The sequence below is a fragment of the Hypanus sabinus genome, chromosome 1 (assembly GCF_030144855.1).
Source record: "Hypanus sabinus isolate sHypSab1 chromosome 1, sHypSab1.hap1, whole genome shotgun sequence".
Lineage (NCBI taxonomy): Eukaryota > Metazoa > Chordata > Chondrichthyes > Myliobatiformes > Dasyatidae > Hypanus > Hypanus sabinus.
In genome coordinates, this window is record NC_082706.1 from 143,895,217 (window position 1) to 143,909,679 (window position 14,463).

Here is a 14,463-nt window from a genome sequence, read left to right on the forward strand (position 1 = left end):
GGATATTTACTAGACTCTTAGATAGGTTCATGGAAAAAAGAAAAATGAAGGACCATGTGGGAGGAAGGTGTTGGATTGATCTTGGAGTAGGTTAAAAGGTTGGTACAACATCAAGGGCTGAAAGGTGTCTACTGTGCTGTACTGTTCTATGTTCAATGTACTGCTTTGGAGACACTGCCAAGAACAGCTTCCACTTTTGATTCCCTCTTCGACTTTCTTGTACTTCCTCTAGCCCTGCACCTTCACCCATCCAGATAACTAATCACTTCCGTCCTCCAAACCCTCACAATTTCCCCTTTGTTCTTTGGCCAACCGTCTTCCCTAACCCTTAGTTTCCTTACAAACGGTTCAACAGCTTTCCTCCCTCTCTACAAAATGGGGCCAACCACTTTTAAGGAAAGAGAACCATTTCACAACTTTGTGAGTCCAAGTCCCATTATTGGGGACTTCTGTCTTGTTCCCCATGCATTTTAATAATCTACTGATTTGAGCATTTTCCTAAAAGATCAAAATAAAACCTGACTAAAATAGAACACAACTAAATTAATCATCCAAATTTGTATGCAAAAACAAGGAAGGCAACAAAATGTGAAACTGTTTGGTTACTCTCATGTTCCACAATGTCAGTTGAATCTATACCGACATTCCTCGATTTGTAGAAAGGAAAACCTTTCTACAAACCCCATTTCCAGAAAAGTTGGGATATTTTCCAAAATGCAATAAAAACAAAAATCTGTGATATGTTACTTCATGTGAACTTTATTTAAATGACAAAAGCACAAAGAAAAGATTTTCAATAGTTTTACTGACCAACTTAATTGTATTTTGTAAATATCCTCAAATTTAGAATTTGATGGCTGCAACACACTCAACAAAAGTTGGGACAGAGGCACGTCTACCATTGTGTTACATCACCTTTCCTTTTAATAACACTTTTTAATCATTTTGGAACTGAGGATACTAATTGTAGTAGATTTGCAACTGGAAATTTTGTCCATTCTTGCTTGATATAAGACTTCAGCTGCTCAACAGTCCGTGGTCTCCGTTGTCTGATTCTCCTCTTCATGATGCACCATACATTTTCAATAGGAGATAGATCTAGACTGGCAGCAGGTCAGTCAAGCACATGCACTCTGTGTCTACAAAGCCACGCTGTTGTAGCCCGTGCAGAATGTGGTCTGGCATTGTCCTGAAATAAGCATGGACGTCCCGGGAAGAGACGTCGCCTTGATGGCAACATATGTCTCTCTAAAATCCTAATATACGCCTCAGAGTCAATGGTACCTTCACATACATGCACCTCACCCATGCCGTGGGCACTGATGCACCCCCATACCATCACAGATGCTGGCTTTTGCACCTTTTGCTGATAACAATCAGGATGGTCATTTTCATCTTTGGCACGGAGAACTTGACGCCTGTTTTTTCTGAAAACTAGCTGAAATGTGGACTCTTCTAACCACAGCACACGGTTCCACGGTCTTTCGGTCTGAGATGAGCTTGGGCCCAGAGAACTCGCCGGCGTTTCTGCATAGAGTTGATGTATGGCTTCCTCCTTGTGTAATACAGTTTCAAGTTGCATTTCTGGATGCAGCGACGGACTGTGTTAAGTGACAATGGTTTTCCGAAGTACTCCCGAGCCCAAGTGGCTATAATTGTCACAGTAGCATGATGGTTTCTTAGGCAGTGCCGCCTGAGGGCTCAAAGATCACGCGCATTCAACAGTGGTTTCCGACCTTGCCCTTTACACACTGAGATGTCTCCGAATTCTCTGAATCTTTTCACAATATTATGTACTGTTCACAATATTATGTACTGTTGAAAGACCTAAATTCTCTGCAATCTTGCGTTGGGAAATGTTCCTTTTGAACTGAATAACAATTCTCTCATGAATTTTGGCACAAAGGGGTGAGCCACAACCCATCATTGCTTTCAAAGACTAAGCCTTTGATGGACACTACTTTTATACCCAGTCATGATACCTCACCCACTACCAATTAGCCTGCTTAATGTGGAGTCTTCCAAACCGGTGTTACTTGAATATCCTGTGCACTTTTCAATCTTATTTTAGCTCTGTCCCAACTTTTGTTGAGTGTGTTGCAGCCATCAAATTCTAAATTTGTGTATATTTACAAAATACTATTAAGTTGGTCAGTAAAACCATTGAAAATCTTTTCTTTGTACTTTTGTCAGTTAAATAAAGGTTCACATGAATTAACATGTCACAGATTCTTGTTTTTATTGCATTTTGGAAAATAACCCAACTTTTCTGGAAATGGGGTTTGTAAAAGCAAAATATTTCAAATGTGTGAAATGAATTATGGACATTTGGCACCATGGTAAAGAGTAATTTGCTAATTGTTACAATAAAAAATATCTTTGTAAATCAAAAGTACATACCTCAAAAAGTCAATGGAGTTATAACCAGAACTAATAAAACAATTATAAATCGAGGAATCAAAGTATTTCTATCTCAATATCATAACCACTGTTGTTTCGTTGAAAGTGCTCACTGTAATCAATACCTGTGACTGCCCTTTTGGAGTTAAGCTTTTGAAATGCATATACAATCTGGCATTTTTGCAGTTTAAATTGAAGTCTCATAGGTGCAAGATGGTTGCGGCTTGTCACATACAGGCCAAATTGAGGCACAGGGCCCAGGTCTGACAGTGGGAACCATCCAATGTTTGGCTGCTCAAGCAAACTTGGAGGCAACTTGAAGTGGCAGAAACGAGGTAAGGCAGAGTTCAGGCAGCGAGGCCCGGGCCCAGGAGTGAAGAACAAGCTGATGTTTGACCGATTTAAGCAACGGGCCAAATTAGAAAGGTCAGGCATGGGCCAAATCGAGACAGTGGGTTCCAGACCCGAGAGCGTATTGAAGCAGCAGGGCCCAGGTCTGAGAGCAAGGAACAACCCTCTGTTTGGCCAATGTAAGCATCAGGCCAGATTGAAAATGTCAGGGCTGGAAGCGAGGGACAGGCTGGGGTTTTCAGCTTGCTGCTCTGCGAGGTTTACGCTTCTCTGTGCTGAACTGAGGATGCGGCCTGCAACTAACGGGCTCTTGGATTGACTGTGACTGACTTTGTGACAATGGACTCAATTTCATGAACTTCAGTTCAAAATATGATTTTTTTTTCTGCACATTGGGTGTTTGAGTCTTTTTTTAATGAATTCTATTGGGTTTCTTTGTTTTGTGGCTGCCTATAAGGAGATGAATCTCAAGGTTGCATATAGTATACATATTTCCATAATAAATGTGCATTGTACTTAGAATATAGTATTAATGGTAAGACTCTTGGCAGTGTGGAAGATCAGAGGGATCTTGGGGTCTGAGTCCATAGGGCACTCAAAGCAGCTACGCAGGCTGACTCTGTGGTTAAGAAGGCGTACAGTGTATTAGCCTTCATCAATCGTGGAATTGAATTTAGAAGCCGAGAGCTAATGTTGCAGCTTTATAGGACCCTGGTCAGACCCCACTTGGAGTACTGTGCTCAGTTCTGGTCACCTCACTACAGGAAGGATGTGGAAGCCATAGAAAGGGTGCAGAGGAGACTTACAAGGATGTTGCCTGGATTGGGGAGCATGCCTTATGAGTATAGGTTGAGTGAACTCGGCCTTTTCTCCTTGGAGTGATGGAGGATTAGAGGTGATTTGATAGAGGTGTATAAGATGATGAGAGAATTTGATCGTGTGGATAGTCAGAGGCTTTTCCCCAGGGCTGAAATAGTTGTCACAAGAAGACACAGGTTTAAGGTGCTGGGGAGTAGATACAGAGGAGATGTCAGGGGTAAGTTTTTTACTCAGAGAGTGGTGGCTGCATGGAATGGGCTGCCGGCAACAGTGGTGGAGGCAAATACAATAGGGTCTTTTAAGAAACTTTTGGATAGGTACGTGAAGCTTTGTAAAATAGAGGGCTATAGTTAAGCCTAGTAATTTCTAGTAATGTTCGGCACAATTTTGTGGGCCGAAGGGCCTGTATTGTGCTGTAAGTCTTTTATGCTTCTAACTTTGTTCTACTGCTTTCAGTCATTGAAGATTATCTTTTTGAGATAAATTTACTCAAGCAGGAGGAATACATTGATTACATGATCTTTCAATCTGTGCTGCATGGCATCAGCAGGCATACTTTTAACTTTCTGTCTTTGGATCATGCTTTACCTGAAAGAGATGCTGGCTTTATCATCGAGGCCTTTAACCACAACACCTGTAGCACCACCAGAGCGAACAGCAAACACCTATGAACACAAAATTCTCTGCTGTTCAATCAGGTTAAGTGATAAATCATTTATGTGATACTGATTAAGGAATAAATATTGGCCAGCACAACAGGTAACTCCATCCACTTTTCTTTTTCAAACGTGGTCCTAACGTATCTTATAGGTCCATAAGTACATAACATATCTTATAGAGCAATACACTAAACACTAGAGGAAGTCAGCAAGTCAGGTAGCTGAGGAAGGGTCAATATTTTGGGTCAACACCCTTCCTCAGGACTGTAAAGAAAGAGAGAAAGTAACCTGTATAAAAAGGTGGGGGGCTTGGGATGAGGCAAGAGCTGGCAGCTGAGAAGTGGATCCAGATAAGGAGGTGGTAGGTGATGGTGAGAGTGGGAATAACAGATTGAATCTTATAGGAGAGAACAGTGGAGCATGGAATAAAGGGAAGGAGGTGAGGAGGGGAACCAGTAGGAGGAGGGTATGGGTGATCGGCAGATCGAGAAGGCAGAGGAGAGGAAAGAAATGGGATGAGGATGGTGGGTTAAATGAAAAGTGGATAGATAGGGTGGAGTGGTTACCAGAAGTTAGGGATATCAATGTCCCTGCCATCAGGTTGGAGACTAACAAGGGGGAATATGAGGTGGCACCTTTCTCTAATCTGTGCCTAGTCTCAAAGTGGCAGTACAGAAGGCCATGGACAGACAGGTCGGGGTGGGAATGGAAAGTGCAATACAGATAGCTGGTGTCTATGAGATGCTGCTGGTATGGTGGATGGAATAAAGAAAATATTTTTGTTCATTTAGGAGAGAAGCTGCTTCATTGCCTTAGTTAAGGGACAGCTTAGCCAAAAAAGTACAGGCCAGTCAGCCCAACATCAGTGGCAGGAAAGTAACTAGAAGGTTTTTTGAAGGACAGGATCACATGCATTTGGAAAGGCAAGGCCTGGTTAGGGATAGCTAGCATGGCTTTGTGTATGGGACTTTATGTCTCGTGGATCTGATTGTTTAGTTTATGAGGAGGTAACCAAGAAGATTGACAAAAGTAGGCTAAAAAAACCTACTTCAATCAACACTGTCAATACCTAGTACAGCATTAAGTTAGATATGGCCCTTGTGGCTAAATGGATCAGGGGGTATGGAGAGAAAGCAGGTACAAGGTTCTGAGGCAACACGAGTGAATCTGCAAATGCTGGAAATAAATAAAAACATAAGATGCTGGCAGAACTCAGCAAGCCAGACAGCATCTATGGGAGGAGGTAGTGACGACGTTTCGGGCCAAAACCCTTCATCAGGAGTGAAGTAACATGGGATGGTCAAGGGGGGGATAAAAAGTGGGGGGGAAGGATAAAGTAGAGAGCTAAGAAGTGATAGGTTGGAGGGAAATGGGCTAGGGGGAAGGTGGAGAATTATAGGAAATAAAAGAGAAAGAAAGGTAGGGCTGGGGGGGGGGGAGATTATAGTGAGGGGGGAAAAAAGAGAAAGAGAACCAGACTGAAATAATAGATAGGGATGGGGGTAAAGGTATCAACGGAAGTCTGTGAGTTGGATGTTCATGCCGGCAGGTAGGAGGCTACCTAGGCTGGAGATAAGGTATTGCTCCATCGACCTGCATGTGGCCTCATCTTGATAGTAGAGGAGGCCATGGACAGATATATCAGAATGGGAGTGGTCTGTGGAATTCAAGTGTGTGGCCACAAGGAGATCCCGCCACTGCTGGAGGACTGAGCGCCGGTGTTCGGCAAAACGGTCTCCCAGCCTGCGGCAGGTCTTCCCAATGTATAAATGGCCACATCGGGGGCACCCAATACAGTATATCACCCCAGTTGACTCACCTGCCCCTGCCCCCCCTTACCCCCATCCCTATCTATTATTTCAGTCTGGTTCTCTTTATCTCTCTTTTTCCCCCCTCACTATAATCTCCCCCCCAGCCCTACCTTTCTTTCTCTTTTTTTCCCATAATTCTCCACCTTCCCCCTAGCCCATTTCCCTCCAACCTATCACTTCCTAGCTCTCTACTTTATCCCTCCCCCCCACTTTTTACCCCCCTTGACCATCCCATGTTACTTCACTCCTGATGAAGGGTTTCGGCCCGAAACGTCATCACTACCTCCTCCCATAGATGCTGTCTGGCCTGCTGAGTTCTGCCAGCATTTTGTGTTTTTAGGTACAGGGTTCTGAGTTGGATGATCAGCCATGATCATACTGAATGGCGGTGCAGGCTCGAAGGGCCGAATGGCCTACTCCTGCACCTATTTTCTATGTTTCTATTACAGTAGATAACCATGATGTTGCCAGGATCTGACAACCCGAGTTATAGGGAGAGGGTTGCTAAGCTAACCCTGTCCCCTTACTGCTTGGAACATAAGGAGACTGATGGACAACTTTATAAATGTGTCTAAAAGTCTTTTCCCAGGATGGGGAGTCCAAAATTAGGGAACATGGGTTTAGGTTGAGAGCAGAAAGATTTAAGAAGGACCTGAGAGGCAACTTTTTCCCATAGCGTAGTGAGTATGTGGAACGAGATGCCAAAGAAAGTGGTTGAGGCAGGTATAGTAGTATCATTTAAGAAGCAATGGACAGGACCGGAAGTCCACGAGCCAGTCCTCATCAGGGGATCAGAGGTGGAGAAGGTCAGCAACTTTAAATTACTTGGTGTTATCATTTCAGAGCCCAGCACATAACTGTAATCACAAAGAAAGCACAGCAGTGCCTCTACTTCCGTAGAAGTTGGTAAGGTTCAACATGACATCAAAAACTTCAACAAACTTCTATAGATGTGCAGTGGAGAGTATATTGACTGTCTGCAACACAGCCTGGTAGGGAAACACCAATGCCCTTGAATGGAAAATCCTACAAAAAGTCACGGATACCAATACAATTACCTCAGAAGTTTTTTCAAGAACTGAATAAATATGTAAGAAAATTTCTTTGGAAAGGAAAGATGTCAAGAATATCATTGGAAAAATTGACATGTAAATTTGATTTAGGAGGGTTACAACTTCCAAATTTTAAGAATTATTATAAAGCAAATCAACTTAATTTATTGCGTCTTTTTTTGACGAAAAAAACCCAGCATGGATTAGAATAGAATTAGATAAGATAGGAGAAAACATACCAGAAGATTTTATATATAAATGGGAATCCAAATGGATACAGGAAAAAAAAGAACCTCCTATATTAAGACACTTGATTGATTTATGGAATAAGGTAAATATGGACGATGAGATAAAGAAATCTTTATTAGCAAAAAGAACTTTAATTCAAAATAGGCTTATTCCTTTTACAATGGATAATAAACTTTTACATAATTGGTTCCAAAAGGGGATTAAATATATAGGTGATTGTTTTGAAGGAGGTATATTGATGTCATTTGATCAATTAAAAAATAAATATAAAATATCAAACAACACTCTTTTCTGTTATTTTCAATGAAAGGCTTATTTACGAGAAAAGCTGGGTCAAACAATGTTGATGCCAAAACCTAGTGAAATAGAAATATTAATTCAAAAAGGAAAAATTAAAAAAATTACATCTTGTATGTATAATTTGATTCAAAAACAGACAATTAAATCAGGAATTCATAAATCAAGACAAAAATGGGAATCTGATCTGAATGTTAAAATTGATGGAAAAAGTTGGTCAAGATTATGTTCTGATAGTATGATAAATACAATAAATGTTCGACTTAAGATTAATACAATATAATTTTTTACATCAATTATATATAACACCACAGAAAATAAATAGATTAAATTCAAATATGTCTGACCAATGTTTTCGATGTAATCAAGAAATTAGTTACTAATGTTGATTCAAAAATTTCCTCATATATATGGCAGAATAAAAATCCCAGGTTAGGTAAAATATACTAACAGAAGGCAAAGAAGGAAGGTGGATTAGCATTGCCTAATTTTAGATTTTATTATTGAGCAGTTAATATCAGATATTTGATATGTTGGTTGAAAGATTGGGATGGATCTTTTAGCCCTCATTGGGTGAGCCTGGAAATTAAATTGGTATCAGGTTTTGCACTGGGTTCTATTTTGGGGACTTCTCTCCCTTTTGCTCTTTCTAAATTGCCGAAACGAATTGACAACCCAATAGTTAAACATACTTTACGTATATGGTTTCAATTTCGGAAATATTTTGGGTTGACTCAGTTTGTTTTAAATATTCCTATTGTATCCAATTGTTTTTTTCCACCCTTCAATTAAAGACCAAGCTTATTCGGCTTGGAAGACTAAGGGCTTACTACGATTTTCTGATTTATTTTTGGGTAATTGTTTTATGTCTTTTGAGCAATTATCTAATAAATATAATTTGCCTAGATTTCATTTTTTTTAGATATTTACAGATTAGGAATTTTTTAAATACTGTACTTCCTACTTTTCCAAATTTTGTGTCTTCAGGTATTTTGGAGAATTTGTTTGAATTAAACCCCTTTCAGAAAGGGCTTATATCAAAACTTTATAATATAATTATGAAGATATGTTCAGAACCCCTTTTATAAGACAAAAAATGTTTGGGAAAGAGAACTTAACCTTATTATTCCTGTTGAGAATTGGGATAGAATTCTTCAATTAGTTAATACATCATCTATATGTGCCAAACATTCACTAATACAGTTTAAGGTCGTACACAGGGCCATATGTCCAAGGATAAATTGGCTCATTTTTATTCCTATATAAATCCTATTTGTGATAGATGTTAATCTTAAATAGTGTCTTTAACTCATATGTTCTGGTCGTGTCCGCTTTTGAAAAAATATTGGAAAGATATTTATGATATTACCTCTGTGGTATTGAACACTGATTTACAACCGCAATTACTGCAATTTTTGGTTTACCAATGATGGACTCACTTCATTTATCTTCTTCTGCCTGTCGAATGATTGCATTTCTTACACTAATGGCTGGAAGATCTATTTTGTTGAATTGGAAGGAAATTAATCCTCCTACTGTATTTCATTGGTTTTCTCAAACTATGTTATGTTTAAATTTAGAAAAAATTAGAAGTGGTGTATTTGACACTTCTACTAAATTTGAAAAGATATGGAGACCATTTATTCAATATTTTCATATGATGTAATATGACCCTGTTCCAAGCCTATTTGATTTTCCAGTTTTGATTTCATATATGCTGAGAGGATCGGAGTTGACGACACTGATGATTTTGTATTTTTGTGAGATATTATAAACAGCCCTTTTTTTCTCTCTTTTTTCTTCTATTAGTTATTAGATTTTTAGATTAGTTTTTTTTGCATAATGATTTTTTTTTCTTTTTTCCTTTTTTTTTATTTTATATTATGGTACACCTAGGTTTGCCTTGTCTATTTGTATATTGTATCTTTTACAATGTGGGAATACTCATTTATACTATAATCATTGTTTTTGTAAACTTTTATAGTTAGTTGCAATATGTACATTTGTAATCCCATTATTTATGTACCAATTTTATTTTGTTGTTATTAATAATGATAATAAAAAGAAGGAAAGAAATTGGTACTTTTTTACATTCTACTTGGTCTTGTTTTAAAATTCAACCATTTTGGATAAATCTAAGACCTTTATTGGAACAAATTACTGGAGTACAACTCCCACATAGTCCAATATTATTTCTATTAGGAGATACTGAAGGGACAATACCAAAACTTAAATTGAATAAGTATCAGAAAAAATTTATAAAAATTGAATTGGCAGTAGCCAAAAAAGTTATCGCAGTTACTTGGAAATCTGATTTATATTTAACTATGGATCGTTGGAATAATGAAATACATAGTTGTATCCCACTTGAAAAAGTTACATATAATCTAAGAAATTAATATGATATATTTTTGAAAATTTGGCTCCCATACCTACAAAAGATGGGATTAAATATATATGCCCTTTGAAGATAAAATTATAAAGTAATTGGGGAAAGTAAAAATAAATATTAAAATTATTTTGAACTCCATGGAGCATGTGGGGATCCTCTGATATCCAGGCAATCATTTTCTTCTTTCTTTCTTTCTTTTTTTTTCTTTCTTTAGATAAGGGTTAAGGGGGGGAGGGTTAAAGGGAGGGGGAGGATTAATATTATTTTTATTTTTCTTACCAATTTTTCATCACATTTATTCTTTGTAATTTTCTAAAAATTTAACAAATAAATAAATAAATAGATAGATAGATAGATAGATAAAAGTCATGGATACAGCCCAGTCCATCATGGGTAGAGCCCTCCACATCACTGAGTACATTTACATAGAGAGCTGTTGCAGGAAAGCAGCATCCATCATCAGGAACCTCCATCACCCAAGACATGCTCTCTTCTTGCTTGGACTTGGAAGAAGGCACAGGAGCCTCAGGACTCACACCACCAGGTTCACAAATAGTTGTTACCCCTCAATCATTAGGCTCTTGAACTAGTGGGGATAACTTTACATCACTGAATTGTTCCCACAGCCAATGACTCTTCATCTGATGTTCTCGATATTTATTGCTTATTTTTTGCTTTCTTTTTGTACTTGCTTGGTTTTGTTGTCTTTTGCATACTGGTTATCCACCCTATTGGTGTGGTCTTTCATTGATTCTATTATGGTTATTGGATTTACTGAGTATGCCCACAAGAAAATGAATCTCAGGGTTGTATATGGTGACATACATACTTTGATAATAAATTTACTTTGAACTTTGACATACGTGGAGGGGCACATCTTGGAGAGATGTGGAGGGAATGGAGAAACTGAGACAAGCTGGTTAGACACCATAGTCAGCATGAACTGATTTGCCCAAAGGGCCTGTATCTGTGCTGTACGACTTTCAGTGGATTAATATTTCCACTTCTTCAAAAAGTCCCCAACTTTCCGGATATACATTTTTATCTTTACCTTATTACCTCCAGTTCCTCCTTTTTATTAAATTCTCAGTTCCCTAACATTTCTTGGAAGTTATCTGTGGTCTTTTGTGTGAAAAACAAAAATATTTTCTTTTAAATTGCTCTTTCTTGTAAAAGTACTCTGAGTTAGAGTAATAAGGCTTTGGCTCAACAAGTCATCAACTATAACAGGTGGAGGTAAGGCAAGTAGGTAAGTTAATTCCATATGTCTTATTTCTTTTTTTTCTGATTTAACTCTTGAGAGAATAGGGGTATGTCTATAGACTCAGTGTTCTGTTCTGGGTGTCAGATGTAGGACTTCCAGGAGAGTTTCAACCTCCCCAGTGGCCACATCTGCACCAGGTGCATCGAGATGCAGCTCCTTAGACACTGTGTTAGGGAACTGAAGCTGTAGCTCTAGGACCTTCAGCTCATTAGGGAAAGTAAGGAGGTGATAGACAGAAGCAAGAGGGAGGCTACAAGAGACAGATAAATGGGTGACTGTCAGGAGAAGGAAGGAAAAACGTCAGATAGTGGCGAGAAGTATTCCACTTGAGTACTATTGGGAGGAACAACCTAGCCGGGGGAAAGCAACAGCAACCATGCCTTTGGCACTGAGTCTGGACCTGTGGCTCAGAAGAGTAAGGCACTGAAGATGAGGGAAGCAGTAATAGGGGACACTTTGGTTAGCGGGACAGATAGACAATTCAGTGCACACGAAAAGGAAACACAGATGGTAGCTTGCCTCCTAGGTGCCAGGGTCTGCAATGTTTCTGAACGTGTCCTCTGTTATGAATGTGCAGCAACTCTGAGGGGCAGAAGGGTAAAAAGTCACCCCCTCCTTTTTGAGAATCTCAAGATCACTATTAATTCGGGTCTGGGACCCAGGAAATGAGAGAGAGACACACAGAATCCACACGGTTTGGAATGTGTCCTGGCCTCAGCGAAACAAAACCACTGATAACGGCTATTGTCTCTTGGAGACGGAATTTTGTATTGAGTACTGCACTATTCATTGAAGCCCCTCAGGGGACGACCAGAGTGGGCTGGTTGAGGGATTGCATCAATCCAACCTGATTGACATCTGAGACCCCGTGAGTAAGGATAAAAGAGGGTCTGGGGAACAACCCCTTTAGACGCACCAGGAGAAACGCTAGAAATCCCATGACGGCGTTTAATAGAGACAGCCGGTGGGGGGCTCGTGTGCGTCCTTCCCTTGCCTGGGTTGGCGGGCTCACCACGGAAGAACGGCTTAGCTAAAGGAGAGGCCACGAGTGAATGGCCACACCAACGGGACTCCTGACGGATTGAAATCATAAAAGGAAAGCCGGGAAGTTTTTCTCTCAAAACTCTCTCTCTCCAACCATTGCAACCCAGCAGTCCCCAAAGGCTGCAGCCTGCATGAACTGAGTGAACTTTATATTTCCATCGGACAATACATTATCCCCTAGATAACGATAGAGCTTATTTCTTATTGGTTATTATTCTACCCGCACTTTTAGATTTAGTATTGACGACGTATATTATCTGTATATTTGCATTGTTATTATTTTTGTGTATTTTTACTAATAAATACTGTTAAAAATAGTATCATCAGACTTCAACGGACCTCTCTATCTTTGCTGGTAAGTGACCCGGTTACGGGGTTCGTAACACCACGATATCCTGAAAAGGGAGCATGAGCAGCCAGAAGTCGTGGTACGTATTGGTACCAATAACAAAGGTTGAAAAAGGGAGGAGGTCCAAAAAAAAGAATACAGGGAGTTAGGAGGGAAGCTGAGAAGTAGGACCTCAAGGGTAGTAATCTTGGTACTGCTGCCTGTGCCACACAACATGAGGATAGGAATAGAATGAGCTGGCAGATAAATGCATGGCTGAAGAATTAGAGCAGGGATTCAGATTTCTACATAATTGGAACTTCTGGGGCAGGTGTGACCTGTACAAAAGGGGAAGGTTGTACAAACCCCATTTTCAGAAAAGTTGGGATATTTTCCAAAATGCAATAAAAACAAAAATCTGTGACATGTTAATTCACATGAACCCTTATTTAACTGACAAAAGTACAAAGAAAAGATTTTCAATAGTTTTACTGACCAATTTAATTGTATTTTGTAAATATACACAAATTTAGAATTTGATAGCTGCAAAACACTCAACAAAAGTTGGGAAAGAGTTAAAATAAGATTGAAAAGTGCACAGAATATTCAAGTAACACCGGTTTGGAAGACTCCACATTAAGCAGGCTAATTGGTAGCAGGTGAGGTATCATGACTGGGTATAAAAGTAGCGTCCATCAAAGGCTCAGTCTTTGAAAGCAAGGATGGGTCGTGGCTCACCCTTTGTGCCAAAATTCGTGAGAGAATTGTTAGTCAGTTCAAAAGGAACATTTCCCAACGCAAGATTGCAGAGAATTTAGGTCTTTCAACATCTACAGTACATAATATTGTGAAAAGGTTCAGAGAATTCAGAGACATCTCAGTGCGTAAAGGGCAAGGTCGGAAGCCACTGTTGAATGCGCGTGATCTTTGAGCCCTCAGGCGGCACTGCCTAAGAAACCATCATGCTACTGTGACAATTATAGCCACCTGGGCTCGGGAGTACTTCGGAAAACCATTGTCACTTAACACAGTCCGTCGCTGCATCCAGAAATGCAACTTGAAACTGTACTACGCAAGGAGGAAGCCGTACATCAATTCTATGCAGAAACGCCGGCGAGTTCTCTGGGCCCGAGCTCATCTCAGATGGACCGAAAGACTGTGGAACCGTGTGCTGTGGTTAGAAGAGTCCACATTTCAGCTAGTTTTCAGAAAAAACAGGCGTCGAGTTCTCCGTGCCAAAGATGAAAATGACCATCCTGATTGTTATCAGCAAAAGGTGCAAAAGCCAGCATCTGTGATGGTATGGGGGTGTATCAGTGCCCACGGCATGGGTGAGGTGCATGTATGTGAAGGTACCATTGACTCTGAGGCGTATATTAGGATTTTAGAGAGACATATGGTGCCATCAAGGCAACGTCTCTTCCCGGGACGTCCATGCTTATTTCAGCAGGACAATGACAGACGACATTCTGCACGGGCTACAACAGCGTGGCTTTGTAGACACAGAGTGTGTGTGCTTGACTGGCCTGCTGCTAGTCCAGATCTATCTCCTATTGAAAATGTATGGCACATCATGAAGGGGAGAATCAGACAACAGAGACCACGGACTGTTGAGCAGCTGAAGTCTTATATCAAGCAAGAATGGATAAAATTTCCAATTGCAAAACTACTACAATTAGTATCCTCAGTTCCAAAACGATTAAAAAGTGTTATTAAAAGGAAAGGTGAAGTAACACAATGGTAGACATGCCTCTGTCCCAACTTTTGTTGAGTGTGTTGCAGCCATCAAATTCTAAA

General features: G+C 39.9%; 2 protein-coding genes across 5 annotated transcripts in view; one reads left to right on the plus strand and one right to left on the minus strand.

The window, feature by feature from the left end:
* rmc1 (regulator of MON1-CCZ1) overlaps nt 1-14,463 on the minus strand; it is a 76,219-nt gene that overhangs the window by 47,882 nt on the left and 13,874 nt on the right. For all 4 annotated transcript variants that reach the window (XM_059977924.1, XM_059977913.1, XM_059977933.1 and 1 more), the window contains one exon: nt 4,159-4,235. In XM_059977924.1, the coding sequence (XP_059833907.1) occupies nt 4,159-4,235 (77 nt within the window). The remainder of the gene's footprint in view (nt 1-4,158; nt 4,236-14,463) is intronic.
* LOC132398489 (leucine-rich repeat-containing protein 15-like) overlaps nt 1-14,463 on the plus strand; it is a 146,344-nt gene that overhangs the window by 27,087 nt on the left and 104,794 nt on the right. The window lies entirely within an intron of this gene.